General features: G+C 42.3%; 1 protein-coding gene across 11 annotated transcripts in view; it reads right to left on the bottom strand.

The window, feature by feature from the left end:
• Positions 1-4,528: 4,528 nt before the first annotated feature.
• The window catches only part of Raph1 (Ras association (RalGDS/AF-6) and pleckstrin homology domains 1), a 74,461-nt gene continuing 57,869 nt past the window's right edge, over positions 4,529-21,120 (bottom strand). For 5 of the 11 annotated variants that reach the window (XM_055617160.1, XM_055617159.1, XM_055617162.1 and 2 more), the window contains 6 exons: positions 20,647-20,790; positions 19,603-19,713; positions 17,777-17,875; positions 17,035-17,155; positions 14,980-15,122; positions 4,775-11,575 (listed from right to left, as the gene is read on the bottom strand). In XM_055617160.1, coding sequence (XP_055473135.1) covers positions 9,593-11,575; positions 14,980-15,122; positions 17,035-17,155; positions 17,777-17,875; positions 19,603-19,713; positions 20,647-20,790 — 2,601 coding nt within the window. In that variant the 3' untranslated portion in view covers positions 4,775-9,592. The other 6 variants (XR_008721235.1, XR_008721236.1, XM_055617167.1 and 3 more) reach the window with 6 other exon arrangements.

Below are 21,120 nucleotides of genomic sequence, written 5' to 3'. Positions count from 1 at the left end.
AGAAAAGTCCTATCTTCCTGGTTTGGTGTGATTACATTCTAAAATAGTAACTCCTAGTAAGAGTCTGAACCTTGTGATTCAGAGTAAAGAGTGTACTGGAAAAGATTAGTAGGACAAAATACCCAGTCACACCAATGAAAATCAGTGTTATTTTGAAACAATTGGCATCTTCCCTCATCTACAGCTAATTTAAGTTCAGTGGAGCTTATGTCTGGTGGTTTTAATAATCACTTCTGTAATGTGTGTAAGAAATATTTGAAAGAAAGTAGAGGAGGTATTGCTGCCCAGTAGGTAAATGCCATGGGGGTGGGCAAGTTTATGTTTAGGGCCAAAGCTCCAGCGTGGATTCTTACCAGTCCAGTAAACTGGCCAGAATGAAACTGGGTAGGTAACTCCACCTGAAGGGTGGGAAGGAAGAGGAAGTAAAGATGTCATATTGAGATGCAGGCCTCACACATGCCGGCTGGTGAAGCTGGGAGGCGGTTGGAAGCTAACAAGCGGAGATGTGGAGAAAGCAGGCTGTACAGGCAGAAGCCAACACGCCACTGTAGATCTGTCATCTGAGCCCGAGGCTTCACTGTGACTCAGGTCTGCCCAGTGTCCTTCTCAAGACTTCTGCTTTACTATTTTGTTTCAGACATGGAGTTCCTCCTACTCTAGCCTTCCAAATACTTGGATTACAAGCAGGAGCCAGTATACTAAGAACAGGCTTTTATTTTTTTTTTTTAATGTTTTTTAAATCACATTGCACACCAGCTATTACACTTTTAGATTTTTCTGAATGCTTTGGATTCATCTTTAACTTGTTTCTAGTTCACTTTCCACTTCATGCTTTTGTTAGGTCATCTTGACTGTCTATAGGATATGTCCCCGAATGCCCTCTTTAGCTCCATTATGGACCCAGCAAGACTATATATGAACATGTTTAACTTTGCTTGTATTGGTACATGGAAACTTTTGAAAATAGTTGTACTAATTATTTAAATTGTCTTTTGCAAAACAAGCTTAGTGGATTAGTAAGACATCTGGAAACCCAGCAAATGACTAGCTTTGTATAGTCACAGTAACAGCTGGTGGCAGGTACCAGGAAGACACTTACCTTCTGGACCCCTGTTGAATTAGGGTTTGTAGAAAACTCTTGTGAGGTCCTGTGTGCTGAAGACTTGCATTGGGGGTAGTAATCCATGGGCCAGCTGAAACCGCCCCCGCCCCGTATTATTGAACAATGATGTGATACTAAAAACAACAATCTTTTGGCCCTTTTCCCCAGTCTTTTAAATTCCTGCTATTTTGAATTTTATGAATTGTCTTGGAAGGATACTGTGTAACAGTGAGCCAGGCTTATAGTAATTGGAGACTTTTAATGTATGTAATATTTTATAGATTGCATGCTGTTAATAGTATGTGAGGTTATTTCCTGTTTTATTGTAAATTTTCCCATTTATTTGTCCATAAACTAAAATATGGTTGATACTAGTAATTTTCAACAAATGTTGAGACTTTGCTGACCAGTAAGCAACCACTTTACCAAGACACAGGTACTCTGATGGCACTGGTCTCTGCTGAAATGTCTGATTCTGTGTGCAGTTCCTTTACCCTTAAAAAAAAAAAAAAAAGACCAGACATTTGTCTTTTTTTTTTTTTTTGCTATTAATATTTGAAAGGCCATGGATCTGAATGAAAATACATTCTTGTGTTTGACCTTATAGCCAAGGCAAATTAGAAACAAAAATAGTGCCAACATTTTGAAATCTAGACCTAAGATTTCAGCCTGCTGTGTTTGGAATAAATACGAGTTTTTAAAGAGGTCTCCTACAGTATTTTCCTTTTGGCTACTTCCTTGTGTCTTCCTCAGAGGAACTTGCTGTCGCCATCTTGGGATTGGTACAGGACTGCTGATTTTGCCGTTATTAAGTTTATTCCCTCCTTTCCTTAACAGTACTACTGTTGTTTTTTGCCGGGCTAGAGAGTGGTTTATGCATCTTTACAAATGATGTCTACCATGTAGTTGTACTCATTAACAATTTTATGTTGATTAAAGATGATTCTGATGTGTCGGACATCAAAATGATAGCTTTTTTCAGTTTTTATTTTCTTTAAAGGTGACCTTTCTGCAGTACAGCTTGTTTGACAAACTTTATGACCCTTTCTCCTTATGGAGAGAACATGTGTCCTGAAGGCTGCCTTTACTCCTGAAAAGGGCTTTGGTGGAGAAATGGTATTGACTGCCAAATCTTTGAAGTGAGTGGGAGCTGTTTACTTTTGAATAGCTTTGGCCAGGGGCTCCTAAAGGTGACATTTCCCTAACACTGTTTACTTGGAATCAGAGATTTTGAACTACTAAGCTTTAAATTGTTTCTCCCAGTATCATTTTAACAATGGGGTTAGGTGCTTTGTTTCAGATAAACAGCTAGCTAGTTCTTGACTCCGTGCTCTCTCCGCTGTACCAACTGTCAGAATTAAATGTGCTGCATTTTTCTTTAGAAATAGAGTCTACCTGTTTTCAGGACTATACTTGAAAAAAACATGCCATGTTTTAATAAAAAAACAAAAAGGAAAAACAACCACCCAAGTATTCTAAAGGAGTCTAAGCGCAACCTGAGTGGAATAATCTTCATTTAACTCTCTGAAACTGCATTCATGAACACCTTTCCATAAAGCTGTGTGTAGCGAGAATGCATTGTACTTAGTTCTTCACTGGCAGCGGCAGAGTGGAGCTCAACACAGTACACAGCCTTACTTACGAGAGCCTTACAAAGTATAAATGGAGGCATTGAGCTCGTTAGCTAAGTTTACTTCCATGCTCTTTGTTTTATTGAGAATCTCTATTTAAAAAAAATCAACAAATGAAATGGCAGGGCCTAGCTGTGTAAACAATCCTTGCTAAATGTTAATTTTTTTGTAAAAAAAAAATTATTTTCACATTAAACTGGAACCTCCTTTGCAAGTTCAGAATTCTATGGAAAAGCAATTTTTAACCATACTTTGTGTCCACATACTTTTTTTTTTTTTTTAACAAAATGGTTTACAAAAAGAATAAACAATTTATGATCTGGCCAGTTAAACTTTAAAGCTCCCACTGTTGGTGGTACTGAGTAAAAAAAAAAAAAAAAAAATTCAGGCAACTGTTGCCAGTAACATTCCTTGTGTGCGCCATTAAGCACCTCCAGATGAGTGAGGGACATTCACGTAATTTTTAAATTGTATTTGGAATAACTATTGCTGTGTACTAAGAACTTGACCCAAATAAAAAATCACACGAAGTCTATCCCAGTGTCTCGTAGAATTATTTATGTGGTCTACTTTTTTCTAAGGTGGTTCTAAGCATTCAATTATTTAAGAGTTTAAAGTATTGAACTTTTAACAAATTTGATCTCTGACAATATTGTTTTAAAGGTAGCTGCTCGCTTAATTATGAACTGCTTTTTCTAGATATAGCTAAGTTTTCCCATCATTGGAATGAGGTTTAAAAGCAAAAGTTTTCCAGTGATTTGTTGGATGTGAGCTTATCTCCAGGGTGAGAATACTACTTCAGCCTTCAATTTCTCTGTCACTTCCCTGGTAGATGATGTGGAAAAGTGTTTTCAAGAAAAGGACTTTTGGAAATAAAGGGGCCTTTCAGTCGTGGGAATATGCTTGTCTCTGAAGATAATTGGGAGTCCAGCCTTCTGTTGTTATTAGGGTCTGTATGGAATTATACATTGACATGTTTCGGGAGTGGGGGATGCGTTTGTCTCCTTGTGCTGCCATTCTGTGTCTAGTCATTCTCCAGAGCCAGAGCCAAAGGAGAGTCTCCACAGTTGGTAGCACTCAGTTTCATTATAGTTTAACGATGCTAAATGGCAAGTTGACTTGTGAACTGTAACTAAATGTACTCACTTACTATGGTGGTTAGCAATTCAGAATTGTAGTTCTAAGTCATTGTGTGTGTGCTAGGGGGCCATCCTTTTGACACTAGTCTTTACCTAGGTGTACTTTAAAATAAAATAAAAGATCAGGGGCTAGAGAGAAGGCCCAACAGTTAGGAGCAGTTACTGTTTGTACAGAGCCACCTGGGTTTGATTCCCAACACCCACATACTGGCTCTGTAGCTGCAGCTCTAGCCCGTGTACACACAAATTTTTGAGAGGTGGTACTGGGTTTCAAGACAGGGTTTTTTCTTTGTAGCCCTGACTGTTCTCAAAGACACCACCTGCCTCTGCCTCAAGTGTGTGACACCACTGCCCGGCTACTACAAATATATTTGTAATCTATATTAAAAAAAAAAAAAAAAAAAAAGCTATTACTATTTTTAAGGTAGGATTTTTTTTTTTTTTTTTTTTTGCATTTTTTTACACATGCTGACTGAGCTTGGGTTGTCAGGCAGGCAAACACCTTTACTTACTGGTCCCTTGCCATTCAAGTTAGTAATATTTAAAGATCTTCAGTCTGCTGGTATAAGCCAGCAGGACACACCCAGCTATAGTCAACTCACCTCCAACTCCTAACCTGCTGAGAATACCCTGACACAACAGGCCTTAAAACCAGGTTCTTTAAAGAATGTGCTTTATTTATGTGTTCAGATGCCTCTGGAGGCCAGAAGAGACAGTGGATCCTTTGGAGCTGTCGCTACAGGTGGTTTTGAGTTGCCCGACGCGGGTGCTGGGAACTGAACTCTGGTCCTCTGGAAGAGCAGAAAGCATTCTTAACAGTTGAGCCATCTCTCCAGCCCTACAAAACCAGGGTTTTAATAGTACTCAACCAAAACACGCGGAATCCTTGTATTTAAATGGAATCTATGTAATTTTCTTTTTATTAAGGATTGGGCTAGATGACATAAAATATATAACTGGAAAAACAAATTTACTCTGGCTATATGACTACTGTCCTAAGCCATTACAATAGTTCATGACAGGTGGCAAGTGTAACTCAGAAAAATAACTTAATCCAGCAGTAGAACAAAAACATCATCAGTAGTACTGAATGAATATATCTCTCTCATATATATTTGTGTGTGTGTATATATTTTTATATATATATAGCTTTGCACAATCAGGGAGCAAGGCACATAATGAAATGGGTACACTTATGCAGAAGAAAATAATAGCAACAGGCTGAAAGAAAACAACTTCATCTTTATCAAGCTGTGCATAATCCTCTGAATCATGTCCTCTTTCAGGTACATTTTTGTTACCATCATGCTTTAAAAAAGTATATTTCTACATTATATCTATTTATGACAAAGTTCCCACAGCTAGAAGTTAGGTGAGCCTTGGCTCCATTTTATTTTATTTTAAAAGAAACGGAGAGAGGACACCCCCAGTTAAAGATAGTGTGCAGTTCTCTTTGAAAACAGCAAACAGAATTTTTACAACACTTAGCACAAGCTAATTACATTTTACCTTATGCAACTCTGGAAGAATCGTTCACTAGTGGCTGATATTAAAACTAAGCAAAGACATTTAAAACATTCCAGTTAATGCTTATTTTCTAGGAGGGACTATTTACAAATACAGGAAAAATCAGGAGGTGGAATTTTGAAAAATGGCAGTTTTAGTATTAAGTTGTAACAAATTTAATGAATGGACAGCTTTTAAAATGTATCCCTACATGCTGCAGCCATGTCTTACTTCCTAAGAAATTGATGCTTTAACGATCACTTGCTTAAAATTCCTAGCCCATGAACAACATGCTCCCGGTTTGGCCAGATCTTAAGTAGGGCTCACTGTGGACTGCCACTTCTCAACATCTTTGGTAGGAAACAGCCAGATTCCATTTAGGTGGATGAAAACTCTTGGAGGGTCATTGTTTCCCTCCATTTCTGTCCAAACTTCAAAAGTACTTACCTTGCTTCTCTTTCCTTAGCACCTCAACATTTACTTGGTGGTTTTTGTTGTTTTTAAATGCTATTCTTCTAAAGAGTACAAGGCACTGGGGGTTACAGCAGATAGCGTTCTAACATAGGTTACTTCAGAGCAAACCCAGAAGGAGCCCCTGCCCTACACACATTGTACACATAAGCGTTCTTCCCCCTAAGGGCACTGAGCACGTGTAATTTTTGATATAGCTAGAGTTCTTAAGGTATAACATGTTTTCACTGGATTTTAAAAGGGCCATGGTAAAAAATGGTGGGTTATTCAGTTTTATTCTTGTATTTACCTTTGGGTAAACTTTGAGAGAGGTTACGTGTTACAGATAATGTAAAGTGGAAGCTTAAAAAATGAAGTTACAAAACAGAATTTTTAAAAAAAGAAAGCCATTCTCTTAATGTATAACAAAAAGAATTATACCTATTTTTATCAAAACACAACCACACAGGGCCAGTGGTTTAATTGGTCTAAACCGGAGTAAAATCTGGGATTACATCAGTTATGATGCTGGTTCTCAAGACACATGGAAATGGCTAATGGGTGTTTTACTTTCTTGTGTTTGTAACATAAAATTACATAGCATATATTGATTTTATTTGAGTAGCACATTGTTCGACGTCTGAAACCTGGATTCCTGTTGCTCTGAACCTTGACATTGGTACCCTGTTAGAATTACTGTGACCTCTCAGTTGTAACTTTTTAGACATACTCAGGAGTATTTATAATATCAAGTAACACAGAGAGGGAATCCAAAACAGTTCTCAGCCCTTTGCAAGATATGCCTTCAGTGGGTAGGAGCACCTTGATTTTGGAGGACTTAAAAAAAAAAAAAAAACCCACTGTCATTGTTATTACTTTTAATTATCTGATGAAAATAAGATAAGATCCAGCCATCTTTCCCATGTTAAAAAGTTTAGACATTGAAAAAAAAATCTAGTTATATAGTTAAGTGAACATCTGAAAAACAAAAACGAATTTTTTTCCCTCTTCAAATGAGAATTATAGCCACTAAAGAGAGAATGTATTTAAATCTTTTGGGAGTAAAAGCCAAGCTGGTGTGATTAATGCAGAATACTGTCTGTATAAACACCTGTGAACCGGAGTTAGGTAATTTTATTAACTGAGAATAGTCTGCTGCCCTTCAGAGTTGGTGCCAAACCTTAAACACTAAGACACTCTTGACATGACCTAGATAGTAAAAACTAAGGGTGTCAACAGGCTGGCTAGTCACCAATTCTGTTTATCCTGCCCTCAGGAGAAGGTCCTGGACCCTGTTCCCTAGTCCGTGTCTGAGAGGCCTCCAGGTGCCTTTTACTGGCCTGAAAAGCCATGTAAGCTGGAGCTGCCAGGCAGAGGACAGTTAAAAAAGGCACAGAACCAGTGTCATCTTCTCCAAGAACACATCAGAGAAAGGAAAAGAGCTATATATCTCAAGCAAACCTTCATACACACTAGGCAGGTAGAAAAGCTGGAATGTCTTTTTTTTAATAGCTAAGAAACTGCACGCCTGGAGTTAGAGATGGACAGTGACTACCCTTCAGTGTCTGGGCATTACAAGTTTTCAAACGTCTGCTCTCCCAAAAAACCAGAAGCTATGGCTCAGGATGGCTTAAGAATTCCCATGACATCCACACGGAAAAAAAAGAAAGCTGTTGATTTAGGACTCAATGTAGATTGGAGGACTGTCTACCTACTTTAATTTAAAAAGGAAAACAAAAGAAATCAGAACCCTGCAGGTCAATCCTGGGACAACTGGATCCACACTCCTGGTCTGTCCGGAGCGTGAGCAGAGCCGCAGGTTGAGGCGCGCGGGGAAGCACTCCTCTCAGTCTCAGGGGCCTCGCAACTACTCGGCTTAACTAGGTTTGTTGTGCGTGTTGCAACTAACAGTGCAGGTACGTTAACAGTCACTTCATAAGAACTGCAAGCACAAACACTCGCTCGGTGAGCAACTTGAAAGAGTCAAAACCTGTCCCTAAGTTGGGCTTTTAAAAAGCACAGTGACTTATGCAGTCGGCTCCTCCTTCCCGGCTGCAGGGCCGCCCTGCACGGGGGCTGCAGGGTGACGGAGGTGCCACTTACACATCTTTCCGATGCATTTCCTTTTTGGAGAGTGCTCTAGTAAACATGGCACAAATGCAAAGCCCGTCTTCTCCAATAGTTTACCTTCTTGACCCAGTCACTGGAGTTACTTTCGCCATGAGGAACAGGACCAAAAGATTTCTGTATTTGGCACTGATTATCTTTAGAAGAGGCACAGACTCTGTTTACAAGATGTGTTCATTTGTAATCGGTGGGGTGGCCAGTTTTTATTCTCTTAAAAGTAGCTCTAAGATTGCATTTTATTCCCATCAACCTTTCACTGCAAGTTGATAAGCACACACTTCTCATGTACCAAGGAAAAGTAACAAAAGCACACAGAAGAATAGTATGAAGCGTAATAGTGTCATCAGAGCAAGGCTCCCAAGCTTTGCCCAGCTGTGCATGCACACGCCAAAGTCACTGTAACTGGTCTGTGACTGCTCCATCACAACACCTGGGCGCCTGTCACATCTCTACACTTGCGCTGTAAACAGCAAAGCTCTTAGTAGCTCCAGTAGCTATGAATGAAATTATGAAAACTTCTTTTGTTCACGATAATCCCATCCCAATGGGGTCTTTGCACCGCAGTGTTATGAATGACTCCTGCACAGGGCCAGTTCTGTTCTTTTTAACTCTTCTCCCCCAGAGAACAAGTTGTGAAGGCGGTGCAGAAGGTGACTTTGTTTTTGTAATGACGTACCACACTGGGCACAGGGTGTATATTTCATATTTGGACTAGTCATGGACTCAAATGTCTGTTAATGCACACTATACATGAAGGTAACTGGACACTACATTATAGTGTGTACAGGACATTCTCACAATAAAGCAAGAATCATGAAGCCAAGTTTATGGAGCTTCGCAAGACAGTACTGCAAGTAGCCAGGATCATAGCATTAAATACTCCTTGTGTTGTAAACAAAGCTTACCCGTGAAGACATCTCAAGAGGTGGCTAGGGTCATGGCAGCTCTACTGCCTCCTAGAACAGCCCCAACATTCCTGTGTACAACACAAACAGTGTCTTGAGGAGGTCCCTTTCCTGCACTGTTTATCTGTTCTGTAATGCATTAAATTTCCTGATTTAAAGTGCCCCTTTACATGTAGTATTTAAGTGTCAGTCAAGCAGTTCTAAATTCAGCCAACTAGGAAAAACTAGGAAAAATAAAGAACAAAGCCCTATAGGTAGATATACCAAACCTTCTGATGATACCTTCTGAGACTGTCCATCTGTTTTTTCTAAAACACATGCACAAATAGGTGGCACGTGGACAGACACTTACGAAATACCTTCTAGTTTTTGGTCCGGCCCATACGATAGACAAATTATAAGAGACAACATATCCCCTCCTGTGTCTCCTCCTACCCAATATACAAAACCCCATATTCTGATTAGGAGGAAAAGGAATAAATAGAATCCGTTCTCTCTATATACACATTCACAGATGTATACATATACACAATCTGTATATCTGTGTACATGCGTGTACAGCCACGCAGCACATACACACACACACACACACACACACACACACACACACACACACACAGCTGGACACTACCTGAATAACATATCGGGAGGCCCTGAACACCTGGGCTCACAGATGGTCAGATGAACTGATTGTAGAACTGATTATGGACAGCATGAGCATCAGTCTTGTGGCTACCAGTCTCTTGAAAGCTTAGTGCTCTGGTCTCTCTTAGGGGGAGCAGGCGGGGGTCCTCTTCGCAATGTTGCATAGCCTGAAATATGACTACCTCCAAAGCCAGCCTTCTGCTGGTCAGACAGCAGTTCCGGTGGTGGGGGAGGTAGTGCCATGTCGTCCATGGTGGCTGTGGGTTCTGCTCTGGACATGCGTGAGGAGGAGAGGGAGCCATGCCGGGTGATAGACTTGCGCTGTAGGGTCCTGTTGAGATCGGCTAAGAATCCAGGCTGGACACTAAGGCTGGATTTGGGAGAGGTGGGCACTTGTGGCACAACTGTGGTCATCGTTGGCTGCTCAGAGATGTCAGCTTGAGTGAGGCGGGTGCTGTCATTGCGTTTGGGCCGGGTGGGTGGAGGGGCCTTCTTTACTGATGTTTTAGACCATAGCTGTGGCTGGGGATTAACAACTGCCACTTTGGGGGAGGTGTTCCCCGAGAACACGGCTGGAATCTCGATGGGAGGCAGAGGAAGCTCTATTTCGGGTGGAGGGGGTGGAAAGTCAGAATCGGATGGAGGAGATGGAAATTCCGCTATGGAGTCCTTTCCACGCCCACTCAGGACAGAGGGTTTTGTCGGTACATTCCCTTGCTGGTGGATTCCAGGAAGGTGGACTCCAGAAAGGTGCAGTTTCCCGGGCTTGGGGGGTGCTGCGGGAGGCAGGGGGGTCTCCTTGCTGGGAGACCCTGATTCTGCTGGAGGTGCGAACTTACTGACTAGACTGTCTACCGAGGGTCGCTTGGGCTCAGGGTGTTCTGCACAACTCCCAGACTTCATGCTGGAGTTGCGCTGCGGGGTTGGGGGCGGTTTCTTCCCCCCAGGGCTGGACATCTTACTTGGCTTTCTGCCTGGAGATCCTCCTTTGTCAGGGATAGGTGAAGCCACGGCTGGGGCTGGGGCTGGGGCTGGGGCTGGGGGAGGTGGGGGAGGAAACACCAGGCTGCTTTCAGGAGGGGGAGGAGGGAAATCCGGAGAAGGGACAGGGATTGAGCTGGGCTGCCATTTGGGTTTTGCTTTTACTGCAGGAGGGGACTGTGGGGTGACACTTGCTGGGAGGGGCTTTAGGGGCTGAGAGTCCACAGGAGGAGGAGTAGGAGGGGGTGGAAACTGACTGGCTATCTGCTTCACAACTGAGGGCACAGGGGACAACGGAGAGGGGGGTGGCTTCACCCCAAAGCTTTGCTGCTTGGGTAGTGTCGGTGGGGGACATGGGGCAGGCTGGATGGGGGGGGAGGGTGGAATGTGAGAACCAGGGAAAGCTGGCTGTTTCTTTGTGGGGGGCACTGGAGGTGCAGGGGTAGGTGGTACAGCTTGAGCCACTATTGGCACAGTCTTGGTGCTGGCTGAAGGAGGAATGGTCACCAGAGGCTTAGGGGGTGCTTGAGGAGGGACAGCTGCAGGGATGGGAGGAGCTGGTGGGGGCGTGGGAGGGGCCACCTGAGGAGCATGCTGAACCTGATGAATCTTCAGGGGAGGAGGTTGGGGGCTGAACTGTGGCAGCGATGGGGCACATGGCACTGGCTTTAACTGGGCCATGGCCGAACCAGGGGTTGGCGGTGGTGGAGGTGGCGGGGGTGGAGGAATAACTCCATTAGGGGGCACCACAATTTGAGCCTTGAGGGACTGTGAAGTCAAAGGTAGAGGCTGTGTCGCTGGTGGTGGAGACTTGAACAGGGGCCCTGAATGCTGAGCTGCGTTCTGCAGCCTGGTGATTGTGCTGTACTTGACAAACATAGTGGCTGCTGAGCCTGCGGAAGGTGCAGACTGGCTGGGCAGAGGAGGAGGGGGTGGGGGCGGGGGAGGCGGGGGAGGAGGCGGAGGGGGTGGAGGAGGAGGTAAGGGGGGTGAGGGCTGTGAGGCAGTGTAGGGGGTGATAACCTTAGTTTGAGGGGACAGAGGGGGCATAAGTGAAGTGTAGGAGCGGTTCATAGATTCCATTCTGGCCTAAAAGGAGTATAAAAAGGGAAGTGGGAGGGAGAAAAACACAACAAAAAAGTTACAGAGGTAAGCTTTGACTCCATGAAACTAAAAAGCAAGGAATTTAGGACATGCATGAAGAGGGTGCAGCACTGGCGATTGTAAAGGTAGACAAGGTCAGGAAGGTTAGAATCTGATTTCCTGGGTAAGAAGGACACAAAATACTGTTTCACCCTGCAATATTCTTTTACCAGCTGCACTGCGTAACAATCTGGGAACAAGTTCCTGCAGAGCCATTTGGGTGGTGACGGGTGTGATTTCTGACCTTGGCTGACTTACAAACTCTGCCTAGGCCCTGTGGGCTTGTAGTTCACCTTTGGTCCGTGAGCACATCCACATCAAGTGGACGCATCCTTGGGTTGGGAGGCCGGTGGAGACGGCTATTTGAGTCTTGTAAACTGACACGTCAGAAAATGAGAATGCTCAGCAGGCGTGCACAGTCACACAGGAATGAATGAGCTTGACACACACACTCGTGTTCATGTGTAACCCTTGCATCCAACATGCATAGAATCCGAGCAATGCAGGTAAGGGGGAGCACTTTTTACATTTGCTTTACTGGAAAACACACAAAGGAATGCTTCGTGAACATTAGAGCAAAAGATAAACCACCACACAGAAAAAGCCAGAAGAAAGTAAGAGCTCTGTAAGGCTGAAGGAAACTGTCAGGAGGCAGGAGCTGAGGGTCTGCTGGTAAGCTGTCCACCCTCTATCTGGGTAGTACTTTGGCAGTGCTGAAGTGACTACACCTGGTTGCCATGGATGATTTGTGGCCCAAGGACTTCTGAAATAAGGACAAGAAGGACTTTTGACTTAGTAACCTTGGGAACACCTCTTCGGCTCTTTGAACAACTGAAGAAATGAGGTAGCTTATCTGTTTTCAGTTATGGCACTGAGGATACTTGAGTTAGCGAACTGGAGTGTTCATTCACAGAGCTCAATTCTAATGCTTACAGGATGGTCGCATGTTTCTCTATGATTATACATTACAATAAAGCATTAGTTTGTAAGCTGTGGTTATAGGAGTCACTCAGGTTAATGTGTTTTCAGAGAACAACCCCTGACCTTAACTTGACCCTGTCTTGGCTGCTTCAGGGATGCAGACCTTAGCTGTGCTGGCCTTCTCCTGTGGCACCTGAGACTGAGGTAACAGAAGAAACACAGAAGGATCAAGACTCAGACAAGCTGGCATTACTGCAGAGCAGGGTTCATTCTCTTTCTGAAGCGACAATGACAGACTTTGCTTCTTAATCACATAGCATTTGGGTCTTTGTTTTCCTTGAATTTACATGTGGTGAATAGGCAGCTTTATCGTTTAAAATGCACATGGTTCGTTCCCACGTTAATGATCTGTAGGTAGGGTTTGTTTTGGTTTGTCAGTGGTGGGAAATCCAACCTGGAGTCTGTGCATGCTACACAAGTGCTGTTCTACCACTGGGCTGCAGCTAGCCAGGCAAAGATTTTCCTCCAACATTTCAAACGACCTAGACAAATGTCTCTAGGATATGCTTGGAGTGTTAGTTTACAAGGAACCAACTGGTGACACAGCCCTATTTTGAAGGCTACAACAGGAGGAACACGTGTTGAGGGCAGGCCAGGAAAACTAAGTGTGATGGACTGTCTCAAAACAAAAAAGACTAGGACGCAGTCTGTGGCAGAGTGTTTGCCTGGCATGTGCAAGGTCCTAGGTTCAATCCCCAGTACTTGGGGAAAAAGATTCTAGGGTGGAAGAGAGAATTCATAAAAGTTTTTGATAATGGAGTTTAACTGTGTTTAAAGAATTTAGGTCATTGAAACCAATCATTTTTGTTTGTTGTTCAAGACAGGGTTTCTCTGTGTAGTCCTGGCTGTCCTTGAACTCACTCTGTGGACCAGGCTGAGCTTGAAGTCACAGAGATCTGCCTGCCTCTGGAGTGCTGGTACTAAAGGCGTGCACCACCGGCCTAAAACCAACTATTGACAGCTCCTTGTACCCTCATCCCAGTTAATCAACCACATTATAAAAATGATGTAATATTTGTTTTAAGGACAAATTTAAATTTCCCTTTTTATTCTCATTTGTGAATGTGCTTATATTTATGACTCAGACCAAAAGAACAAAAAAGTCAAAATGATGACTGTGTAAAAAGCAAAATAGTCTTGGCAGAGGCACCACTGGTTCCTCAATGATGCACATGGCCTTCCTCACCTGAGTGGGAACTACAGCCAGGACACAGCTTTTCCTACAGGAGTTCCAAGCCTATCTGATAGACTATCATGTCTTCAACTGTACTAAAAACACCTGTGGGGTCTTAGCAGTGAAGTTCCTTTGTGCAGCAGACAGTGGTTAGTGCAGAATCTCACAACAGATTAACTTTAGAGAATGAGTGACTGGTGTGCTCAGCTAATGGGACATATATATATATATATTATACCTCCTCTCCTCAAGGTTCAGGGATGATTATGAAAGGGGAAGAAGAAAAAATTTTAATTGGAGAGGACCCAGGTGAAATAGTGTCTTCAGAACACGACAGAAGCATTGTATTGGTGAGCGTAACTGTGATGCCACACAAAGCAAGCCAGGCAGTGTGTGGAGTGGGAGGGGATTCACGAGCCCCACCCTTCACTAAGGAGCAGTTGATGGCTTCTGGAAGGTGCAGAGCCAGCTGTCTAACGGTGTGGCTTCTGGAAGGAGACCCTATTCCAGTGGACAGCCCCCTCTGTGGATCAGCACCACAAACTGGACTCAGTGGATTATTGAAAGAAAAAAAAGGACACGAAACTGGGAGGTGAAGTGGATGGGGAGGAGCGGGGGAATATGAATATGATCAAAATATACTGTATACTGTGTTTGAAATTCTCAACATATATATAAAACATTATTGCCTGCAATAATGATAATCATTCTTCAGTGTTACTGAATATTATGCAAGATTCAGGGATTCAAAATTTTAAGAAAGTTTGAGAAAATTTATTGATGCCTAGAGACATGCCTCAAGACTGACAGATAAGGAATGAATCTGAATTAATTAAGTTAAATTTAATTAAAATTAACGAGTTGTAAGATGCTTCTCTGGGACTTCAGGGCAATGGCACTACATGGTGTTGCTGCATCAAACTGGTTCCAGTTGAAAGCAAGAGGGAGGTTGTTACAGTTTAAAGATTCGCCTCTGACTAAAGAGTCTACTGCCACTAAAAACTAAGATCTTAGGGCACTAGGCACTACAGACAACTCTAAAATGGTTTCCCTATTGTAATTAAGAAGATTAAAAATCTAAGAAAGAAGACTGAAATAGTGCCAAATGAGACTCTAATGAAAGAAGAAAAGCACAAGCTAAAAAAACACTGGACGACCACAGATTTTTCTATGCAAATTAAAACTAGTGTGTTACCTTGCTGGACTCTTCCAACTGAGTGCCTCGCTTCCAGGCTTCAGAGAAGATGGAGCTCACGGTGCTTTGGGAGCGGATGTGTCCTGTTGGCAGGGTGTCAGAAACCCCACTGTCAGACTGGTTAGAGTGATTTGACTGAGACTCTGTTTAAAGTATTAGAACAATTGATCAGATATCATTTCGATTATATGATAAATGCACATTTTCAATGTTAAGGTTAAACGCCATGTAGAGTTACTCATGTCACTGTAAATTCAGTGAGTATATTCTACTAAAAAAACACCTTATCTCTTAGGGTTAGTCAAAAATTGATTCTTGAATTTTTTTAATAGATCACCATGAGAGACTGGCACAAGTCATTAGGGCCCTGGAAACCTGTCCTAGATAAAAACCGACTATGAACAAGTAAGAGCCATCACCATCAACAAAAAAGCCTACTGGCTGAGTCTCATCACACTGTGTTAAGGGGCCTGCAACCACTGTGGCTCACTGTTCATGCCGCCAGTTATGTGGCTACATGCTGCTCCCCTGGTTTCTGCACCGTGACAGACATCACTGCTTTCTCAACCCTGCTCCTCTAAAGTAACTCACTCTGCGAGCCCTTTGAGACGGGCGAATGTGTACGGAAGTCATTTAGAAGTACTCTGTGGGGCTGGAGAGAGATGTCAGTGCCGCTTGAGAGGATGCGCTGTTCTTGCAGGGCTCTGCCCCAGCGCACAGCCGTGAGCTGTGATGTCTGTGCAGGGGTCAGGGCCCTCCCAGGCCTCCATGTACATGCACACGGAACTCATGGAGACACATAATAATAAATAAATAATTTTCTAGAAGCTATCAATTTGAGAGTTGGGGGAGGTGTAGAAGGAATTGGGGAAGGGACAGAAGGTGATGTTTTTTATTTTAATTAAAATGTATTTAAATTTTTAAAAAATATTTTGTAGGGAAGGTTTGTTTACTTATTTGTTTCTACTAGTATGGGTTCGCACTGATGTATCTTATAACTTGGTTATAGTTTTATACTACATAGTACATATTTTTTTGTTGTTGTTGGAGGGATGTTTTGGTTGGTTGGGTTTTGTGTGTCTTGTTTGAAATGGTTTCTCTGTGTAGTCCTGGCTGTTCTCGAGCTCACTATGTAGCCTAGACTGGCCTCAAACCTGGAGATCCACCTGGCTCTGTCTCCTGAGTGCTGGGGTTAAAGGCATGTAACCACACCACCTGGTCTATTTCTTTTGTTCAACATTATTCCAGCTTTGGGCACTGACACTCTTTCAAGCTGTGTCTGTGTCCCTCTGATAAACCATTTTCCTATTTTTGAGTATTTCTGCTTAAGGCTCATCTTGTGTATTCTCTGTCACAGCCTTGGAGTCAGCCATTTGTCCAAGATCACTGGTTCCTTCTTCTGATGACTGGGCTGTGGGTCTCAATACTAGAGTATCACTTCTAAGCCTTTCCACGGACAGAACCAGAAATATGTGCTTACATGGGCTATTTACATTACATCCATACAGGTTAATATATAGATGTATTTTTTTTCACACAAGTTTAAGTCGTTAAACCATGACATGGATTATCACTCAGGGGAGATTTTGAAAGAAGCACTTAACTGATATGCATACAGCACACTTATTTAAAAGGTGAGGAAATCTAGAAGTTCCTTTGAGTGTCACTGATTTCCTGTGGATACTGGAAAGTGTGACAGCTTAAATGGCTTCCTTACCTGTAATTCTGAACTAGCTGGAAGTGTTTCCATTGCACTGAAATGTCAGGAAAGCTGTGTAGTAGGACTGTAGTGTCCTGATGGAGTGTGAGCACATCTCCAGGTAGATTTTATGTCGTATGTCTTAAGAGTATGTGTTTTAAAATAAACTCTCATAAATGTAAGATGTAACCCTGCGTTAGCAGTGCATTCAAACCCTTCACAGTAGCCCTGCACTGAGAAGGAAAGGACCCACTCCTGCAGCCTGGAAAGTAAGGCATGGCGGCGCTGCCCTGCTAACCCTCGTGGTAAGGCCGTCACACTGGAGGAGAGCTGCGCAGTGTGCTATGCTGACCCACCTGGGATGCTGGAAGAACTGGATCCGGATTTAATGCTAGAGCTGGATAGAGAGGTCCAGTCATAGGCTGACTCTGTCCTCTTCAAGGCTTCTTGGTAATTTGTGTAGAGCTGCTTCCCATACTAAGCAAAAGGGAACAAATGGTGACATCTAGCCCTGAGCTTGTATATGGAAGCACATGGGGAAGGGAACATTTCTGAGTACTAGTTTTTATTAATACCCGCAATGTTCTAAATAGTCCTTAGTTATGTTCATACTAATTTTCCTCTGTTGTAAGTCAGCAGGAAGCCAACTACCGATTTTAATGATTTTGTAACAAATAAAAGTTTTATCATTCCAAATTCAAGAGATCTAAGGCTAGATAGTCTTAGCACTATTTAGGGACAGTGCTCCAAATATACTTGAAAAATAACCATAACTTCATTTAGAATTTTATTTGGGGGTTGGAGAGATCTGCAGATAACAGAATAACTCATTTTGCTTAGGCTAAACTTTCTTACATAAGAATCATAATGCACCCTACAAAGTAGAAAGACTCACTTTGATGCCATATAAGCAGTACCTTTCCACAGACATTAACAACTAACACAGTTCCCAGCCACCAAAAAAGGCATGAACTTAGGCCTGAGGAAACTAGACACTAGCAGAATGATGAGCACGGAACAAGCAGACTCACCATCAAGAACCCACAGCACCCCACTAACCACTTCATTATTTCAGCATCAAAGGAAAAGGAAACGTACCTTTGCGATTCGGATTCCGTTGACCCACTGATGCAGAGTCCTTACATCATCACAGCAAAGGTACTTGATATACTGAGACTTCTTTTGAATCTGTGGGTGCTGTGAGATTAAAGGCAGAATCCAACTAAGTCTCCTAGGGAACTGACTTAAACATACCCTGTATGTTACAGTCTTAGAGATGGCAAAACAGTGCAGACTTCTCCTACTACCATAAAGTGCAATTATGCAATGCATACAAAAAAGTACAGTATCATGTTAAATTTTAGGTCAGGATGTCCATGTAAATCTTTCTGTCTTGGAAGTTCTCAAATATTTCTTTTACATATCAAAGAAAAACTCTACCAAGATTAGGTCAGTAGAATTCTCAGGCTGTAAGACTGAAAAATGGAAGAATGTCTGCCCAGGAAATGATGGTTTGGAAGCTGCAAGGGGGCTGTTCCTTCCTCGTGGTAAACAACTACAGCAGGCGCACAGCGCCCAGGACAGAAGTCTGTGGCCACACCTGGCTGCTGCGGGAATACTCTGTAGGAGTATAATGTTGAAGTCTGCTTGTCATGTCCCTGCAATATTTACTTTATTAGAAATTAAAATGAGAGAAAAAAATTAAAATAGAAGAATACAACTCTTCCCAGATCCCTCTCAATAGCCAAGATGGCAAAAATATTATGGGACCTTCGAGAAAACTCCACTATACTATACTGAATGAGGTGTGAAAGGCAGTGATCTCTCAGTATTACAAACCTAATGTTGGCATTATGATCTTTGGGTTTTCCAAGGGACTTTGGACTTTATTTTGCAAACCACTGGCTGAGGTTACTTTGTATTAACTTCTAAAAATTATTGGCTATTGTAGGGCATGCTGACACACACCTGTAAGCCCAGCACTATGAAGGCTGAGGCACGAGGGCCCAGGTGTGAAGCCAGCTTGGGCTATGTACAAAGGCTCAAAAAAAAAAAAAAAAAAAAAAGAGAGAACAAGAAAAAAAAATTTAAGCCAAGTTAAAAAACCAAGCCAACCTGCTTCTGTAACTAACCTCGATGGGGCATTGGTGTCATGTAAGACAGTTCATTGAGTGAATGACGGTTATTATAATAAACCCATCTCAACAAAGAAATCAAAATCCTACCCCAAATCCTAAACAAATGCTGCTCCCTAAATCCAAATGACAGTTCTCGCAGAAAAAGCACGACACAAACACGTAGACCTATGCGGTACTGAGGGTCACGAAGATGGAGCCAAAAAGCATAACCCTTTCAGTAATTCTTCCTGATTCTTTGTAGGCTGTCTTTATAAACACTAATTTAAATCACTAAAAACACTAAATAAAAAATGCCCACTCTTCTCTACTGTACGGCCACAATTAGTGTAAGAAACTTAAACCTGACTGAGAGAAGAAAAGTTCCTACCAACAGCATAGATACAGACCATTGTGGCTGGAATTTAGGGGGAGGGTAGAGACACAGCTATTTCTGGACCAGATGAAAGCAGGTGAACTTTGAATTTGGGAACAGTGCCTTCTGAGGCGTCTACTAATAAAGTTCAGGAAAACAACAAAAAATGTGCCTCACATAAATGTTTTTTTTCAAGACAGGGTCTGGCTTCAAACTCTGGATCCTGTCTCTTCTTCCCAAGTGCAAGGGTTTTTGGTGTGAGCTGCCAGGCCAAACTTTATGTTGTTCTCCCTGGAGCTCAGGATTGGGCTAAAATGCTTTAATGGCTGAGATACCCCAGTCCTCCTATCCTTTTCCAAAGACACAGTATACTTGGTGAAGACCCCAGTGTCTTCAGTACCTGATACGGATTACAGTTCCCTGAGCTATGTTACCTTTAATGCCATACAGCAGTCTGTGGGTGCTTTGTATTTGTTCCTATAGTCCTGTCCATAGTATACATTCACATGGTCCAGCTGGAGAAAGCACACCAGATCCCGAGACACCTGAGAAAGAATACCCCAAGATTAACATGGCAGTGCAAATCAGTAAGTATCAAACCAGCTAAGGGGTTTTAGTTGAGAATCAAGGCTTTATTAGGCAGAAAGTAAGATTTTTCCTCAGTCTACAATGTAACCAGAAAAGCAGTCCACTTTGTCATCTTACCATTCCTAATGAATACTGATTTGTTTAGACATGTTGGTACTGTATAAAGACACAGTATATATGTATAATAGATACACAATAGGTAGCAGAGAACAGCAGCGATTTTAGCAAAGAACAAGAATCTACCAAGTATCTGGATCGCTATCACGTGCACCTCAAACACAAGATTCTCAACTCGGAGTCACATCAGCAGCTAGAGACAATAACTTACATAGTTTCTAAGACTAGGATGAGACTATGCTTAGAATAGCTCTGAACCCAAAATAAGCACAAATAACTCAGCAAAAACTCATTATACAACACTGAAGTCGTCGTTATCCTAAAAACCCATTCTTCCAAAATGAAATACACACAACTCTGGCAAGACCTCTACCCACCCCAAATATCAAGACTATGCTTAGCGGGATGTGGTGATGCATACCTGTAGCCCAGCACTTGTGAAGTAGAAGAGGGGAGAGTCAAGAGGATCAAGAGTTCAAGGTCATCCTAAGCTACCTGGTGAGTTAGAGGTCAGCCTAAACTACACGAACAAGATTCCTTCTAAACAACAGCAAATCTAAACAGAAAAAAAAAAAAAAAAAAAAAGATAGATAATTGGGATGAACCCAACTAATGATCAGAAGAAACAGTTTTTAGCTTCCTCTTCTTTACAGCAGATTTAAAAAAATGAAACCATCTTCTTTGTGTTGGACAGAGGTAAAATAGCATTTTTACTATGAAGGAAAAGCAGCTAGCATAATGTGGGAGTGCAGAAGTAAAGAGAAGGGACAGACCTTTGCTTTTCCTTTAGGGACATAGTAGATGCCAGAGGCTCGCAATAGAAAATAACGCTTTTTCCAGGACTTCTTGCCATCGTCTTTCAACCAAAGGACTCCTTCAATTTCTGGGACAGTTACAGAACTTCCACAAAAACATTCCTTAAAAATAATCATTTGGGAAGATTAATGATCCTTGTATTTTCAAAAAATTAATTATTTACTCCTATGAAATGCGTAACAGTAAGCAAAGCAAAACGGTTTTGTATTAAAACCACACTAGCTTTCTGAAAGAACCTTCTATTCTAAACACAGTATGAATTTCCTTTAGAATCATGCAAGTGTTTGGTAATAAAATGTGAGTCATGGGGCTGGGGAATGGCTCAGTAGGTAAGAGTGTCTGCTGTGCAAGCATGAACCTCACAGTTTGAACCCCATCACCTGTAAAAAGCTGATGGCTGCACGTGCCTGCTGGGAGCCAGCCTTGCTGAA

This window comes from Psammomys obesus, unplaced genomic scaffold (assembly GCF_907164565.1).
Source record: "Psammomys obesus unplaced genomic scaffold, mPsaObe1.curated_primary_1811, whole genome shotgun sequence".
Classification (NCBI taxonomy): domain Eukaryota; kingdom Metazoa; phylum Chordata; class Mammalia; order Rodentia; family Muridae; genus Psammomys; species Psammomys obesus.
Note: the sequence above shows the minus strand (reverse complement) of the source record. Positions and strands in the feature narration are given on the sequence as shown.